Here is a 19145-nt window from a genome sequence, read left to right on the forward strand (position 1 = left end):
CTAAAAGAATATATTTAAACCGTGACATAAGGTGTACACGACGCTATAATAATTTAATGTCGGTGCCCTGTAACCGAGTTTGGAACAGTTGTATACTATATTGTGGTTGGTTTAAATTTATCACGTAATTTTAAAATCGATAACATAAATGGCGTAGGGAGTTTTCAGTCTCTGTTTTTCTTTAGTCTGTACCTTCATTTATATATTTTTAATATACTGGAAATTCTTTTCCCAAACATGACGGAATATCTTTATGAGTAAATAATATTGAAGAATTGTGAGGAGCTTCGAGTCGAGCTTGACGTTGAGATACTGTCCTTCTGCCCTTGACAAAGCCATTCTTACTCTATGTTTTTTAATTCCAGTTTGATAAAACAAAAATGACTTTTATGTAGGGTGGCCATTATTCAATGTCTAAAAGGGAGGAAACTGTTGGAGGTAACCCCCGCGAACCCTGTTGACGCTCGTGGTTTCCTTTTTTTACACATGTGTAAATAATATACGGAAAAATAAGTGTATGGAATGTTTAATAATCAGTGATAATATTAAACGTCGAAAACTATAATTGAAGTATCAAATGTCGAAAAAAAACAAAAATTCAGTATTTTATTTAAAAAACAAAAGAAAAACAAAACAATACTGAGGGCATGGCTGTCTCCTTTTTTATATTTCTGTTCTTTTCTCGCCATTTTCAGTAGTTTGTTGTTGACAAGAAGTGTTTTGTATATAACTGAACATTCTTCTGTGAAGTTATTACATATTTGGAGTTCTGCTTTGACAGAGTCTTTCAAACGATTTCTCTCATTTCTTCATACTAAAATCATCATTGAGAAAATTCGTTCGGCATGAGCATTGCTACATGCTATGGAGAACGTATAAGCACTAAAAAGAAATCTCTAAGTCACCTTTATTAAATAACTTCAGACAGCGTTCTTCGCAGCTGCTGTTTACCATCTCAGGATTATTTATAATGGGCTTCACAAACCCATACTCTTCGTATAATTCATTTATACAGGTATATATCAGGAATGTTAAATGCCTTCACCCCATCGCAGAACTCTTCAAAACGTATGACACTTGTTAGGCTCAATTTGTCATTTTATAGTGAACGGTGTTTTTTGAGAAATCATATCTGTCACTTAAATGTTTTATTATTTTTTTATAGAAAACCTTAAAGTTTGCCAACTAAGGTAAAAAAAAAACCAGAAAAAAGCCAAAATTTATTATATATTTTATATACATTATACTTTAAGTATACTTAATGCTATTTTATTATATTAATGTTTTTTCCCGAAAAAGCACATCTTGATGATTAAGGGAAGAAATTGAATCAGGGGAATACAGTTTCTCAGAAGTAAAACATTCTAAAATTTTATGTGAAGGGACAAATTCTTTGCAACATATATTTGAGAACAAAAGTTGTGACCCTAATCCAAATAATTGCATCTAGAAGAGAAAGTTGCATTCTATTCCTTGCCTTATTCCCCTCTCTACTGTAGCGTTGCTAATAGGTTTTATTAGGCAATTGAGGGCATAAGTCGCAAGTTTTTTGAATTGGGGTTTTTGTAATATTTTTTGACAAAAAAGCTCACTTTCATTGGGTATTCCACATTTCTTAAATTGTTCTTCGTCTATCCAACTGACAAAACGTAATTTTCTGTATTGCTCTTCAATCGTATTGTGCTAAATTCAAAAATGGCAATTCAGAAAACTTTGGTCATAAAGATTGGTTTAAAATGATATTTGGGCTTAATTGCGCTAGATTTTGAAATAAATTACTTGTAGATGGAAGCCTTTGTTGAACTTGATTTAAGGTTTCTAACATTTGTATACACCTTTCTTTGACACAGAACTTATTGCATGATTTTTTCATTATTATTATTTATTTGCAGGTATTTATCGCATTCATTCAAAAATTTCATTTCAAAATCAACTTTAGAAATACTTTTTTTATAATTACCATCATAAAGTCTACTTTTTAAAGATCTGTAGTGCAAAAATAAACTTTCATGCAACTCAGTTTGCTTTATTTGTTGAAAAAAGCCATTTAAAGTTTCAAATTCTTGAACTATTAAAGTTGCAATTATTAGTCTGATCCAAGATCATTTCTTTTATCNTTGTTAAAACATTTTAAATAATAAGTTATTTTTTCTACAAATTCTCTAATCCATTGGTTTGCTTTTCAAATCAAATCCTGTGGAAACTTAAATATAAACACCGAATATCACTTCGCTTTATATTTTTCTACGCAACGCAAACAAAAATAGCTTACTATGAAAACATTACAGTACAAATGCAACATTACGAGTCAGATAATTTTTTGAATTTGTCACACGCATTTAATATAGTTAGATGAAACAATAAAATTAGCTAAGTTTTGTATACCTTTGAAAGAGAAATTTTCACAAATCTTGCTTAACAAATTATAAAAGTTTAAATGTAAAAGTTATTGAACAATTTTGAATAAAGAATAGGCCTATTCTCCGTAGATTACTCTCATCAGAATTTTTTTTAATGCTTTAATTAGGATTGACAGTTCTTTTTGTCATGAGATATTTCGTTGTTTTGAATGTCAGTTCAAAATCTGTGTGTTAAGAAACAACACTTTTCAAATATACAGAAATTTCATATATCCAGTTCCATCATGAATATATATGTAAATACGTTTAATCAAATTTGTATGACCATTTTTCAAATTAAAAGTATAGAATTCTTGTATAAATTATTTAACAATCAATAATACTGTAAGTATTTAAATTCCTTTGAATAAATAAATAAGAATTTCCACACATTTCATCATGGAAATTGTTTATCGATATAAGTGCCAGTAAAAAGTAATGTTGTCCACCCTCAACCCAGTAACACATGTTTTTGGTTGCTAATTGGTTATATCGCTGATACCTTATAATCGAGTAGTCCCCTAGGGAGAGGGGAGTTCTTCCGCGGTCGCCTCGGACGACTCCGTCTGCACAGTAGGTCACCTTTCTAAGTGACGCAGTAGAAGGCCTGGGGTCACAAGGTCTGTTCCCCGGGCAAAAGGGTGAAAACGGGAGAAATAAAGGAAATAATGATGAAAGAAAAATTTTAACTACCTTTTATTATTAAAATTCTTATAAGAGCGTCTGATATTTCACACTGTATTTTCACTTTATACTCACTCAATGTTACAACTAAAAAAATAATCTATTTCTGCGTAACTTCGTTCTGATGACCACAAAATATAATCGACCAGCATTTTCTATTTCGATGTCATTCAGCCGACCAATCAGGGCGTTGTGCCATCTGGATATTTAGTCGTACGTCGTCCCTCACCACCCGGCAGCCCCATTGTGGGCCTGGCCGAACCCATAATGTGCTTGCATCATAAAGAGGCCCTCTTAGTGCTCACAGGGTGAAAAGAGTTTAAAAAAATATTAAAAATCGGTAGTCTCGAGTTAGACCCATCAAGCAAACTCGAAAGGCGAGCGGAAATACGTCATACTCACTTGGTTACGTATGTCATTAAGCATGATGGGATTATTTACAATACATCTGGGTTTGCGACTATACTAATTCGACCAATCAACTTGAGTGTAACAAGTTGTAAACAAATCAACGTGAATTAGTTTACACGTGTTACAGTTAAAAGTTTTGCCTTATAGGAATATAATACCACGTGACACGTTCTACACGTTAGGAGTTGTAACACGAAAAACTCGAGACTAAGGGCCCTGACTGCTGTTGCCATGACAACAAGACTTGAAGTCGGACTAGTCGGCCATAGTACGAAAGAATCCTAACAAAGACAGGCAAGTAAACTCAGTGTTTTTGTTCGCGTTGTAGCAGTGTTAAAAGAATGCACACTCAAAGTTAATAGAAGAGAGTTAAGAGATAGAGCGTCACCACTCACGTCATAGTTAGTATCTACGAAACCTATGTGATATATGATAAACAGATATTGTTCATAGAATTCTCCTCGTTTTTATCACTCGTTGTTAAACACCGTCAGTCCTTTTCTAGGTATTCTCGTTTCATTTAGGGGATTGATGATATTAAATTTCGACGATTTAAGGTCGACGGAGTAGAGAGTTAATAGGAGTCGTATGTATCGCCATTAGGATGGATGCACACGTGGCGTGACATGGAAAAGCAGTGACGCAAACACATTTTTCCCGCGCGGCTGCACAACCACACAAGCGGCAGATTTCGGCGCATGCGTACAGTATTGAAGATGACGAACGATACAGACACTGCCGTTATCCACGTGTTTACACATTTTGTTTTGTACGGCTCGCTTTATTTAACTAGAAGATTTTGTCGAAGGTTTTGGATGAGAAATATTTTCTTGGATTGAGTGTAAAAATACGTTTATTCTTTGATCAAGATCTATCGATAAAAAATACTATTTCGACTAACATTCGTTTGCTTTTTCCTTTGAATTAAATTATATATGATTATTTTGTAGAATTTGTGTTAAATTTATTATTTTTTCTTTCATCTAATGTGCCGCATTGTTCTTTGTACCATTGACTTTATTATCTCACGTGACTAGCAGACGAACCGTTATTGGCTGATAGAAACGCGTCACGGCGTATTTAATGACGATTTTACTCTTTACTAGAATTTGTAGACTAGACTAGAACTAGAAAATATTAAATATGATAACAGATGGCGTTTGCGAAATTTCAAATGTTGCCGAGAAAGTTGAGTGACCTGTTTGAAAAGATGCTAATTTATCCTACATTCGAATTTCTCTTTCGAATGGAGATAGAGACAGAGAGAGAGAGTTCACAGAGTAACTTAAATACAATATACCTGTAATGTTTTTACAATTATGTTTTAAATCGGAGATATTTCTCTTCGTCTTCGATTTTTTTTCCTTTTTTTTCCTATGTTTGTCGGAGGTATTGGAATTTTAGCGTTACTCTGTGTTTCTTTCACACAGGCAACAAGTTTTACGTGGCAGACTTAAGGAAACTGCCCTGTGTGAGGATGACTTTATTTTTATGCGCAGAACTCTAATTAGAACTGTCGAGACAAGATTTCTACTCTACCAACACGTGACGGAAGTTGGACTGTTTAGCGCAGCTGTCCCTAAAAGCGGCCCCCTGTTGATGACTAGTAAATGTAGGGGGCGAAAAGAAACAATTGGGTGACAGGGGCTACTGTAGGCAGAGTATTGGACGGTGACCGTAGGCACAATCAGCACGGTTTTCTTAACTATTTTAAAACGGGTGTGAAGGAACATTGCGTTTAATGAATACCAGATTTGCAGAACAATGTACGGTAAGGACAAAAAGTGTGAATTTTATAGAATAGTTTTTCGTAAAAATATTTCCAAGTCTTTCTCACACAAGGGAAAATGGGTTAGAAAGCGTTGGTGTACATTAACAGAAAAGGAAATGTTTCCTGCAATTTCGTGTGTTTTACAGTAACAGGGGAAAATATCGAACAAATATAACAAACTTTGTTAAAAGTAAATTATGGACTCTAGATCTTCGCGTAATATTAATTTTGCATTCAATTTTCTGCATTAATTATACTATTTTTAATGAATTGCAACTGTCTTTTCTTTTCACATAACTATTAACAATTATTTTAGTTTTTTTAAAAAATAAAAAGACATAGTCGTTTCCAAAAACTTGAATGGTCATAATTTATTTTTTAAAAATGTTTTATAGTAAAAACTTCAGACATTTAACATTTAACATTCAACATTTAAAAGAAATAAATAATGACCATCCAAGTTTTTTGAAACGACTACGTCTTTCTACTTTTTAAAGAAAAGTTCATCATCTAGCGAAACTTTAAAATTAAAAAAATTATTTTACTGTTGTTTCGCCCAAAAGGTAATCAAATTTATATTTATTTTCCTATTTTTAATAGTTATATTTATTTATTTTATAAATTTACCTACTTTTTAATTTTATTTTCTAATTATAAGAGTGTTAACATTGAACTATCAGGCTACCTAGTCATACATATAGATTAATTACACTCGAGCCCTGGACCCCCAACTGTGAAGGTCGCATAAAAATTAAATTATTATCATAAATTTTAATGCGGTTTTGTTAACATTTCAAAAATATGTATATTTCAACCTGATTTTCATGTTATTAAAAATAAATTTTAATTCCCAATTTAAAAATGTTTAATTTTACAAAAAATGGGGTCCCATTGAAATTCAGTAAGTCCTAGGCCCCGTAAAACCTAGATCGGCCCCTGAACGTACTTTAATGTAAACCGAAATGTTTTCAGATTTTGAGGAGATTAAATATTTTATTTTTAGTTTCTGATTATAAACATTTATAGGTGCGTTTTAAGAACAACACTATTAGCCATATAACAAGTGATATTGTAGCGGAAAAGTGACACGTGTGCTGGACACGGGTCACCACCCCAGTTAATTCCGTTAACCTTAAGGGTGCACCCTTGTTTACTGCTACAAACCGAACAATAGTAATAAGTTTACGCGTCTTTCTTTGTTACTTGCTTTAAATTTCGAATGAACATTTATTAATAATTAATTCTTTAATTGAATACAGATTTCTGACATACGAGAATATCGTAAATGGAGAAAATGAAGATAAAAGAAGAGTTAGAAACGAAATATTTGGACTTTACAATTGAACGAAAGGAAGAAAAATTTGAAGTTGATTTAAAGAATTTCAAGAAAGAATTTTATACGGATGTGAAGTGTTATAAAACAATTAAATCGGAACCTTTAGAGGTGAGTGAAAAATACTATTTTGTAAGGTTGCAGTATAGCTTTAAAACACAACTAAAATACTAAAATATGAATTTGGAAATAGAGAAACATATTTTTAAACAGTATATTTGTATAAATAATGGCCTTACGAGCTTTAAACTGAGCTACCCTATTTTCGACTTCAAGTAAAAGTTATTTCGGCTCTTTACTATGAAACTTGACGTTTGTGCCACGATGCTCGTTTTAAAAAGCACAACCCTTTTTTACTGACAGAATTTTGTGGTCCGACTGTCTTTAAAATTTTTGATATAGTTGTGTATACGTTACAGCTGACTGGCAATTTCATGTTCCTATTGTATGAAGTGACGTTTTGCACAATTGTGCGTTTTACTTTGTTGGTTTTATATCTTCATAACAGGGAAAAGTAATGCAATTCTGTCATATTTGACCCTCCGACTTTTTTGCAAATCTCTACGTTATGAGACTTCCTGAACCTCAAAAATTAAAAAAAGACCAAACTGATTTCTTTTATATATATATAAACTACTTAGGTGACACCTGCATTCGACAGACACCTGTCAAAACGGGCAAAAGTTTCTTGCACAGAATTTCTAGTGTTTTTAGTTATGTCAACGGACATGCCATACTGGCGGCTAATTACAGAACAATTCCGTAGCGATAGTTTTGGTTTTTAGCAAAAGATGTCGCTACTTCCTGACGTCAAAAAACTCGACTAGCATAATTCTAATTTACGGTCGGTTGTGACGTCACTGAATCACGTGGGTGAACACAATTGGTGTAAATACTCAACAGTCAGAATTAATTTATGCTACAAACAAAATTTGCCGTTCGTTTGCCGAACGAGGGTCAAATTTCATACGATTTTTATGCCTTTGCTTGTTACACGCATTACAAGACACGAAAGTAAGAGAAGTTCAAACTTATTCTAATTGAAAAAAAACAAAAGACAATCAACGAGCAGATATTTATTTTATAATGACCACAATGCCGAGCTGAAATTTTTCATTGTATTTTTAATTTATTTTATTTAAAATATATTGTCTATACCTGAGATTAGTAATGGCTTGCCCGTATACATTATACTTTTACTGTTAGTAATAGAGTCGTGACGTTTACGTATCTAACTTCTTTCAGAGGAAACTTTCTGAATAGAAATAACGTGACTTCCGATTCGCATCGGAAGTTCTTGTATATTGATAGTTAATCGAGGACTCGTGCCACATATTGTCTCGGCTTTCGCCTATTTAACTCTGTTGTCGAAATTAAGAACGGACTGTCAGACAGTCGTACGGACTAAGGAAAGTGGAAATTTATAAATCTAGTTTGAAATTGCAGTCCGATTCTTAATAAACTATTATTTATAGTTTCATATACTATCAGATTTACACAATTGGTCAGGAGGCTCCGATAAACTATATACGTAGGCTTATATAAGCTGAAAACCGGAATTCCCGTCTTTTGAATTCAAAATTTTCTAAAGAAAGGTGATAAATAAATGATAGACGCTACTATTAAGAGAAATTAATTAGTATGCCATATTTTCTTTCGTTTTTAAATTATTTAGTAAGCGTGTTTTTATGCTTCAGTTTAAATATTTTTTAAATTTGTTTTTCTATAAAGATCAATTTATCTAATAATATAACGTAATATTTTCTTATTTCAGATAAATATTAAAAGAGAACCAATTTCCACAAACAACACAAACGGATCCACTATTTGAAGTGATTCTGGTTATAAAGTCGAAAGAGGTAAGAGTCTTAATACTTTTAATATAATGAAAGCAGCCTATATTCCTACTAATAAGAATAATAAGTAATACATAAATTTAAATTCATATAAATCGTTTTGAAAAACGTTGCGAATACGTCGTGTATACTGAATAAGGATTTAAATATATTTAATATTATCAATAACGTTTAATTCAGTTGACAAATTTAAAATTGTCAATTCAATTGATCAGAATCAGAAACGAGCAATTATTTATTATGACATTGCCTCAACACCGGACTGTAAATTTTAATCATATTTTTAATGTATTTAATTTAAAATATATATAATACATCTCAAATTAATAGTGGCTTGTTTCTATACATTATACTACTCTTTTGATATTGGAGTTATACACGTCATTTATTAACTGTTTTCGGAAGAATAGATTTTAATTGAAACAACGTGATTTTCTATCTTCACAAAAGTTCGTACATCGGTGTCTCGTGCCCCTAATCTTTCCATATTATCTGATCAAACTCAAAATAATTATGTGCAATACCATAGCATTACACATTTTTTATTACTTATTAGTATCGGTACAACAGTGCAAAGAAATTACAATGCGATACATAAACATATCGCTCATAAGCTCCATCCAAGTTATTTTTTATTTTAGTTATTAAGTACTTGTGCATATAATATGTACTGTACTTAAGATTCAAGCAAAACATCCTGGAACCACTTCTAATTAAATAGCGACTGTATTTATCACTTAGAAATATTATCTGTTGACCTATGTACTAAGCAATATGTGCTTCTGAGGAATGTTGGAATTAGGGATTGCAATCCAGCAGTGTTTTCAATCCAGCTGGATGTTTGCTGGATCAACATCATTCCAGCTGGATCCAGCGCGGATCCAGCACAGATGTATTTTTGGTGCAATAAAGTGTTATCTATCTATATATCCAGTAATTTATGGTTTTTTAAACAAATAAAGCATTTTTTTAAATACTTAAGAAACTTTTATTATTTAGACTGGTCACTATACAGTAAATCAATAAAACTTCTTACATATTTAGGTAGTAAACTTAACTTTGGTTCGGTTTAACACTTGAGATAGAGATAATTAACTTTCAATGTTTAGTTAGATTATAATTATAATGTAATCTTTAAGTTAAATAATAGCAAAGGTAATTCTACTAATTAATTTATATTAATATATTATATTATAATAATGTAAGGACGGATAATCAGTGGCTAAGTGGCTATCAGTCTTACCAGTTTTCTTATATAGGCTCTACATATCAGTTTGTAGTTATTTATAAGTAATTTAATTATTAGTATTAATAAAGTAGTAAGTAAGTAATTAGTAGTAGTCTAGTAGTTAGTTATTATTATCACAATCATGAATCACGTACATTCATATCATCATATATCTAAGATACTGATAATCATTAATTTAATTAACTAACTAGGTAGTTTCAGTTTCTCACTAATTTTCTCAATAAAATTGCCTAGTCTAGCCCACTAACCACTTATAGAATAAAAGTTAAAAACTCTTACTTAATAGAATTAGAATAGAAGTTATGAAATATTAGTCTTGTCTTGAATAAAGTATTTTAAAGGATTAAATAAAATTAAATCAATCACTTCTGTTATTTTTTTGACTTTCTAAAAGTAGGAGCTCAAGAAACAAACGGTATTGGTGGTGTTGTCTCCCAACCTACTTTTTAACGAACTGCATATATATTCCGCTGTGGAGAAGGCTCTTTCTGCCTCTATGCTAGTTGGTTTCAGGGTCATCAAATAATCATAAATCAAAGATATATTTTTACCTTTGACTCCCTCACGTTCATAAACAGTCATTTCCTTTTTAAATAACTTATCATAATCCTTCTCAGTACTAGTTTCTTTTCGTTTCATGAAGTTTTCTTTCTCACGCATTAGTTGGATCTACGATTCTTATTCCAATGTGAAATTCATGGAATGAATGCGGGTTATCTGGATCATCGTTTTCCGTTTCCATAGTATCCTCAGCTATTGCTGCTGGTTGCATTACATATGTATTTACTCGATTCAGCATATTTTTCATCTCCTGGCGCATTACATTTTTTTCGGTATTATGAAAGAATAATCGGGCTTTCTAACTTTTTGATTATACTTCTTCGGGTTCTGTATGTAAATCAGCATCTCTGTGACCTCGATAAGACGCCGTTCTCTGATTCTTTTGCGGCACTCAAGATTGTGTCCTGGGTTTTTAGTTTGTCTAAGACAAATTTCAGGGTTGTGTCAGCAGTTATCAAACTCGACTCTCTTCTACAGAGAGCTTTTACGGCCAGTTTATAGGTTAGGTTTCGTGGACAAGCCGCGAGGCTGTAGCTCTCCATAGGCTTAAACTGAGATCGTTCCGTCACGTGATTCATTGACGTTACAGCCGACCGAAAATTAAATTTATGCACCAGGACTAGGAGAGGAGTTACTTATTTCATTTAGCGCGAAGACACTTTATTTAGCGAGAGTGGAAACTCAACAGGCAATTAGATCAGCAGAGGTAAAAGGGCAGGCAGTGTGGTATAGAAAGGGGGTGTAGCATGTGCCACACTGAACAGCAACGTCGCCCTCGCTGCCGAGCGATAGCACATGTAGAAACGCGGCAACACCGACAACGTATATTTTTGCGCCATTATTTAGAAAGTTAATTGAGTATTTGCGGATCCGCAGCGCTGGATCCAGTACCTGATGGTGGATCCAGCAGGCCGAAGAATGCGCTGGATCCAGCTGGATTGCTTGATGAGGGATCCAGCAATTGCAATCCCTAGTTGGAATGCCATGAGGACAGGATGTTTCTCCACCCAAAATGCACGTGAAAATAAATCCTTGTACACTTAGTCTATACTTATATACACTACTTGCGTCGAAAGAAGTTTTTATTGCATATACATTTATGTATTATATATGAAAAAAAAGTGTGAGGAAGTGACACGCAGATTCGTAAATCACTGTGCAGTACATCGTACATACGTCTGAGTTTTCAGACGTAAAGTTATCAGCGTCGACAAATAGAATTTTATAACGTATTTTATATTTTTCTGCTAATAGAGAATCAGACTGTGATAATTGAGAAACACAGGAAGGTCGAACTTTTATTGATTAGACAACTTATTTGTTATATTTCACAATATCTACGACAATAATCCCCTCCAACATTTCCATTTTTAAACTTATGATAGCTTAAAATGTCGAGAAATTATGTCATAAATGTCAGTGTGTGTGGAGGGTCAGGATGATTTTTTTCATCCTTTTTAAAGTTTAATAATTACTGTGCTTTTGTCCAAAATTTCTGAAATATAGAAGGAAAAGGACTGATGCTTTTAAGTTTTTGTTATTAAAGATGAAGGGGAGTCGTATTTATCTTCAGTAGGGTCGAACTTTACTGAGGAGTTTACTCATTTTCTCATTTAGAATTTCTTATAAAACTCAACAAAATCAAATTTTTTAATTTTTATTTTATAATCGTTAAAAATATAAAAATATTTTAAGCAAACTATCATAACATTTGGCTCCACACATAGTTTTTAAATATTTCCGGGAAACTTGATAAAGCTGACTTTGCTGGTTTATTTAATAACGAAAACAAGTTTCTAATCATATTTATTATGATTTCTGTTACACATCACACCAATACGCAGTGACAAATTGCTAGTTTCGGCTTGTAATCACAAATAAATGATGTAGTGAAACATGTAGGCCTAATTTAATACTGTTACGTTAATTATTGAAAATATACTCAGTTTTATTTTATATTTCAAGTTTTTCAAAGAATACTTTAACACAAAACAACATAAATGCCACTTCAGATATCAAGAAAGAAGTAAAAGAGAATTGTGATGTAAAACATGGGATAAAATCAGAATGTAAAGTTGATTTGAAAAAGTTGAAGATTGAAGTAAAGACTGAGTATTGTAAAGAAGTTGTTCATCTTCCAGATGATAATGAACACGTAATGGTAAGTAATACAAATTTCGAAATATTTTATATGGAAATTTTAATATTAACTTAGCTTTCTGAATGGTTAAAAACACAATATAATATTATGCTTTTAAATTTAGGTGTATTCTGTATTAAATAAAAAGTATGTGTTATATAAGAAAAAATCTAACAACGAGTTGGGTAAATATCCTGGCTATTAAGAGATTTTATTTAAAAATAACATTTATGTTATTACTCATTATAAATAAATAAAATTGTCTGTGGCGCCATATGTTATAAAAGCTCTGTATAATTTTAATTATTATAGAATGAAGGAATGCATAATGGTAATGGTAGAAATGCATTTCACAAAGAATTATAAATGCTAACAACAAATAAAATCTTCATTAAATCCGATCCCAGTCGAGATTTTACACGTGACCATTTTTTATCTTTTCACCCTTCAACGTTTCTTTACCAAAATTTAATAGTAGTAATGTTCCTTATACACAACGTATGGTACTAAATGTTTTTTAATCTTTAATTGATTCTAAAATATTAAATGAAGTAGACGCCAAAATATACGCTCACGCGTACACAATTACGAAATTGTAAGCTGTGTTTTTCCGAATTAGATAATTTTAAAATCTGGAAATTTGCAAAAATCGGAGGTAAAATTTGATACTATTTCAATACTTTCCCTTGTTTATGTATACATAACATCCGAAAAAGTAAAACGTAAATTTTAAAATTAAATTTATATATTTAAATTATAGTATTTTAAAGTTCTCTGAGTTGGTAGCTTGAGTATTTTTGCTTTTTCTGCGCACGATAAATTAGAGAATAAACAATGAGATTTTATTTCAGACCCATTGACGGGATGATATATATGTATAAATGTTAATGTGTGGAGATACACGATTTTGTTCACCCTGTTTGAACAGCTCTGTTAAAGTCCCAATCTTGTCATACTGATCTATATTTCTATCTATTAAACATTCTATAAATACTTTAAAATAGTTTAATTTGTTGATTTACCTTCGTTTGTAAACCTCGATTTTAAATGTATCCGTCATTTTTTCAACAAATTTCCCGTGAGTCAATGCGCGACGTTCACTGAGTCACGGGATGTTGTAAACGTGTGGCACAAGGTTAATTAAGGCATATAATAATTATTTATACCAGGGGTGTCCAACCCGTGTCCCGCGGGCCGTATGCGGCCCAAGGCAAGTTCCAATGCGGCCCAATAAACGTGTAAACAAAACCAAAAAAATTTATTTATTTATTTTTTATTTATTTATTTCAACGGCATAAACTCAAAAAAGAAGTTTTACAAACTTTATACATATTCTATTTTTCAGTGGAAAGGAAATATTTTCAAATACTTGGAAATGTGTGAATGAGGAAGAAATACTAAATAAAGCTGAAATTGTAACTCGTTATAGTCCCAAATTCGGGGAAAGAAGAGAAAATCCGAAAGATGAAAAGTAGTGAGAAAGGTTAAATAAACCTTTTGTTATGCAAATGTTGACCTTTAATTTTCCAACCTTCCTCACTTATTTATCTTTTGTCCTTTCTCTCCTTTTCCCGCATTTGGGTCTATAATTCTTGAGTCCCAACTCCATTATTTAGTATTTCTTTCCTTGCAACATTTGGCTACATTGCGCCAAATGTGGCTACGTTTTCTTTTGTTTGACAGAAAAACTATTATTTGGCGCTTTGGCTACTTTTTGGGCTACATATTATTATATTATTCATAAATACTTCTTCTTCTTCGTGCCATATCAGATTCATAAATATAGGGTGCTTTTTTTAAACTCATGGTACTCAGAGACATCTGTAGAGCAATCTAACAGCCGGACTGTTGCCAAATTTGATAGAGTGACTAAGGACAACATGGGAAAGAGATTTCAAAAAGAAAAAGTAGTACCTAAATTCGCCGGTAGGGGTGGATTTGTCGCTGTTGTAGCAAAACAGCTAAGAATTTGTTTAACGCGCTGGTAACACCTCAAAATCCGAATTCACAATAACGTGGTCGACAGCAGTACCATCTAATTTGAGCTTAAAATAGGCAAGCACAATAGTCCGAAGTGCATTCCAGACTTTAGCAGAGTTCAACATGCATCTTTCGTTACCTCAGCGTGCGTTGCTTGTGAAACTTTATTATCTTAACCAACCGGGCGCTCTTCGTGAGTTTAGAACCCGTAACAACCAGCACAGAGGTCCTCTATGAATTAATGCAGAGAAAGTCTTGATAAAGAAATTTGAAGAGACAAGATCCTTAGCAGTTCGGCCTGGTAGAGGGCAAAAACCCGTGTCTGCACAGACAGTGATGTTGCGATTGCACTCGTTGAAGGTTCTAAGTCTTCTAACCCCATGTGACTTTTTCCTGTGGGGTTACTTAAAGTCCAAGGTCTATCTTGGTGGTGTCCCCAACCTGATGACCTTGAAGAACAACATTTCTCGAACTGTGATGAACATTCCGGCAGACATGTTACGTTCGGCTGTAGAGAACGCGATGTTCAGGATGCAATGTGATGTCCAGCAGGACGGTGGTCACATTGAAGGAGGGAGATTATTTGATGATTTATTAAACTTTCATTATTGCACTGAAACCTCTGTCTGATTATTCATTCGTATGTTTGTTAATTGCAGCTGGGTTTTATGCAAATTCTTAGCTGTTTCTCTACAACAGCGCCAAATCCACCCCTACCGGCGAATTTAGGTACTATTTTTTTCCTTCGCGGAATCCCTTTGTTACGTCATCTTTAGTCACTATCCCAGATATGGCGACAGTCCGGCTGTTAGATTGCTCTACAAATGTCTCTGAGTACCGTCAGTTTAAAAAACTAAAAAAACTGTACTTTAAAATGGCGTAAAATGAGGGTTTTTATTAATTAGTGACCCAAATATAACAAATATTTGTGTTTTTAAATAAATTTTCGCTTGTCTTTTTTTTAATAAATGAATTTATCTATTTCTAAGTAAAAATTGAAAATGTCTGTATAAGTAATTTTTTTAAATATTCTTATTCATGATAAAGTTTTAATACTTATTATTATAATCCAAACATGTTAATCCTGAAATATACTTGTATATTGGGCCACAAGTATAGGCCTATATAATATATACTTGTGGCCCAAAACTCCAAGACTTCTTCCAATGTGGCCCAGAGAAACAAAAAGGTTGGACACCCCTGATTTATACCATTCCGTGATATAAATAATAAATTCATATCAATAATAAATTCCTATTACAAATAATAATCATTTATTGTTAATTTAAAATCATCTCTAGGGCCCCTCTGGTGCCTGTTTTTGGCATACCGTTACGCGGATGGACGGACACGCGTTCAATGGGTTATATAGATAGATAAGTGATTATTAATGGTTGTCATGTATTGTTTGCATATTGTTTAGCCTGTCAACAATGACTTCTTCACTCTGGACGAAAACTCTAACAGGAATGAAATGAATATCCAATGTAAGTAACGTGTTACTTAGTTCAGACTTTTTAATCTAGTATTATTTATAAGGCAGCTGAAGAACTGCATTCAAGTTTCAACCGTTATACATTTATCTGGCATTAGATATTTGAGATTTATAACTACTTATCGTATTAATATAACTTTTGAGTTAATAAAAATCTGTTGGGATAATCAGAATTATTAAATTCCAACTCGTGAGTTGTGATTTAACGATGTTATCTTGTTTTGTTCATGGATTCGCTAAATTAATAAAGAAAATGTATTGAAACGAAGCAAACGAGGGCGGTATAAATTCTTTAACGACATAAATAAGTAAATATTTGCATCGTGTTAAAAAACACGTTGCTAATATTCTTGAAAAACGTTGTGTAAATCTACTCTCAAGTTATTGAATTTTGATACAAAAAGGTTAAGAATCCACCGATTTTTCCTCCCTACTTGAAATTCATAGACTTTTGCTGTGGTACTTTTTCTATTACACTAATGATTTCTTTCCCTCTCTAATAGAACTAGATTTCTTTCATGTTTTTATGATAACCATTGGAACAAACTATATAAATAAAATAAATGAAAACCGATAAAGTTAAACAATTTAATTTTTCACACTCATTTAAAAGCCCAATAAAAAAACTAAAGCAGAATTAATCAGTTTATGATTGTAAAATGTTTCATTTTTAGTGTAAACAACAAATGATGCCTTGCTTTTTAAACGAAAAAGATATTAACTAATTATATAACTACAGCACTAATATTTTAATATTGAAGTTATGTTTATTCAAATATTATAGGTAATTTATTATGTTATATTTTAATCTTTCAGTTGAGGAGGAGGAGCAAATTGAGGAATACGATATTCAGCACAATCCAAAAAAGCGAAAGCGTTATAAATATAATATCAAAACAAAGAAATACGTTTCTTCGAGTAAAATATGCAATAAAATTTATGATAAGATTAAAAGAAAATACTTCACGATTATGTTTGCATCTCATTCTAAAGAAGAATTTACGTGTGATTTGTGTAAACAGACTTTTACAAAGAAGAGAATATTACAAACACATCTATTCTTTCATATTAGAAAAAAACCATTTCGCTGCACAATCTGCAATGAGAAGTTTTTGTGGCAATTTCTTTTGCGAAGACACACGAAAAAACACAAAACTAAAAATCAAAAAGAAATTTTTCATAGAAACTTACGTTTGCAGCTAGCTAACGATCGAAAGAAGCTATCTGCAACAAATGGTAAAAAATCTAATACGAAGAGGAGAAACGTGTATTGCGACATTTGTGGTAAGCGCGTTCGATATGGTAAGGGCCGTTTAGAAATACACAAGAGAATACACAAAGTTCATGCCTGCAAGATATGTGGAAGAGAATTTAAGACGAATTGTAAATTGTTACGTCATAAATCAATGCATAGTGAAGATCGTCCTTTCAAATGCGATATTTGTAATAAGGGTTTCAAATGGAAAGAGTATTTAAAAACGCATCAAAAAACTCATAGTGACGAACGACCTTTCAAATGCGATATTTGTAACAAGAGTTTTAAAAAAAAAAGACATACTAAAAATCCATCACGGAACTCATAGTGACAAGCTTAACTTTACTTGTCAGGTATGTAACAAAAGTTTTAAAACAAAACAGTACTTGTCAGTTCATAAAATAGTTCATAGTAACGAACTTAAATATACTTGTCAGGTATGTAACAAAAGTTTTAAACGCAATTCTGATTTAAAAGTTCATATTCGTAGACACAGCGATGAATCCAAATATTTCTGTGATATATGTAACAAATATTTCAAAACAGAATTTTATTTGCGACTACATAAACTTAGACATAGTAAAAAATCTAATTGCAAGCGGGAAAATCTGTATTGCGACATTTGTGGTAAGCGCGTTGCATATGGTAAGCGTAGTTTAGAAAGACACAAGAGAACACACAAAGTACATGCCTGCAAAATATGTGGAAAAGAATTCAAGTCGAAACAGTTGTTGTTACATCATGAAGCAATGCATAGAGAAGAACGACCTTTTAAATGCGATATTTGTAATAAGGGTTTTAAATGGAGAGACGCATTAAGAGGACATCAAAAAACTCATAGTGAAGAACGTCCTTTCAAATGCGATATTTGTGATAAGGGTTTTAAATTGAGAAACCTGTTAAAAAACCATCAAAAAACTCATAGTGACGAACGTCCTTTGAAATGCGATGTTTGCAATAAGAGTTATAAATGGGAAGACAATTTAAGAACGCATCGTAAAACTCATAGTGCCAAGCTTAAATTTACTTGTGAGGAATGTGACAAAAGTTTTAAACGCAGTTCTGATTTAAAAATGCATATTCGTGCACACACCGATGAATACAAATATTCTTGTGACATATGTAACAAATATTTTAAAACAAAAGTCATTTTAAAAAGGCATGAAGTAATTCATAGGGATAGAGATAAGTATGTTTGTGACATATGTAAAAAATGTTATACCTATAAAACTGCCTTAGCCAGACATTGTATTACTAAACATGAAAATATGTATGTATGCAATATTTGTAACAAGCCATTTAAGACTAAAAACACATTACAAGAACATTCCAAAGTTCACATTTAAAAGTGGAATATGTGTAATAAATTATTTGAAGAAGTGTAATAGACATAGACAATGAAGACAATCTTCGTTACATTGGTGAAGTGTGTAACAAAGGTTTTTATATTAAACATTTTTTTAAGCCATCAACTCGTTATCAGAATCATTAGTACTTTAGAGGTCAATGTAATAGCAAATTTACAACAAAATCGAATTTCAAGCTGAAATATGCAAGAAAACATTTAGAAAACAGATTGGATTAATTAGGCACATGAAGACAAATCTCGATATACGCGTTAAGAAATATGGTGCTTGTGGCAAAAATATTCTAATGAATTACATCTGTATCTANTATTCGTACACACATCGATAAACACAAATATTCTTGTTATATATGTAACAAATATTTTAAAACAAAAGTCAATTTAAAAAGGCATGAAAAAATTCATAAAGATAGAAAAAAGTATGTTTGTGACATATGTAAAAAATGTTATACCTATAAAAGTGCCTTAGCCAGACATTGTATTATTAGACATTAAAATATCTTTGTATGCAATGATTGTAACAAGCCATTTAAGACTAAAAACACATTAAATGAACATTCGAAAGTTCACATTTAAAAGTGTAATATGTGTAATAAATTATTTGAAGAAGTGTAATACACATAGACAATAAAGACAATCTTCGTT

General features: G+C 32.0%; 1 protein-coding gene and 1 long non-coding RNA gene across 2 annotated transcripts in view; both read left to right on the plus strand.

The window, feature by feature from the left end:
* Positions 1 to 6551: 6551 nt before the first annotated feature.
* On the plus strand, positions 6552 to 12413 carry LOC111632440. Its single transcript, XR_002757860.1, has 3 exons — positions 6552 to 6709; positions 8373 to 8457; positions 12277 to 12413. It is a non-coding gene; the product is annotated as an uncharacterized LOC111632440 (long non-coding RNA).
* A 5470-nt stretch (positions 12414 to 17883) lies between these two features.
* The window catches only part of LOC111632428 (zinc finger protein 728-like), a 39005-nt gene continuing 37743 nt past the window's right edge, over positions 17884 to 19145 (plus strand). The window contains 2 exon segments of the mRNA XM_023376841.1: positions 17884 to 18163; positions 18281 to 18468. Coding sequence (XP_023232609.1) covers positions 17884 to 18163; positions 18281 to 18468 — 468 coding nt within the window.

This window comes from Centruroides sculpturatus, unplaced genomic scaffold, assembly GCF_000671375.1.
Source record: "Centruroides sculpturatus isolate CEXI.00-Female unplaced genomic scaffold, Cexi_2.0 scaffold651, whole genome shotgun sequence".
Lineage (NCBI taxonomy): Eukaryota > Metazoa > Arthropoda > Arachnida > Scorpiones > Buthidae > Centruroides > Centruroides sculpturatus.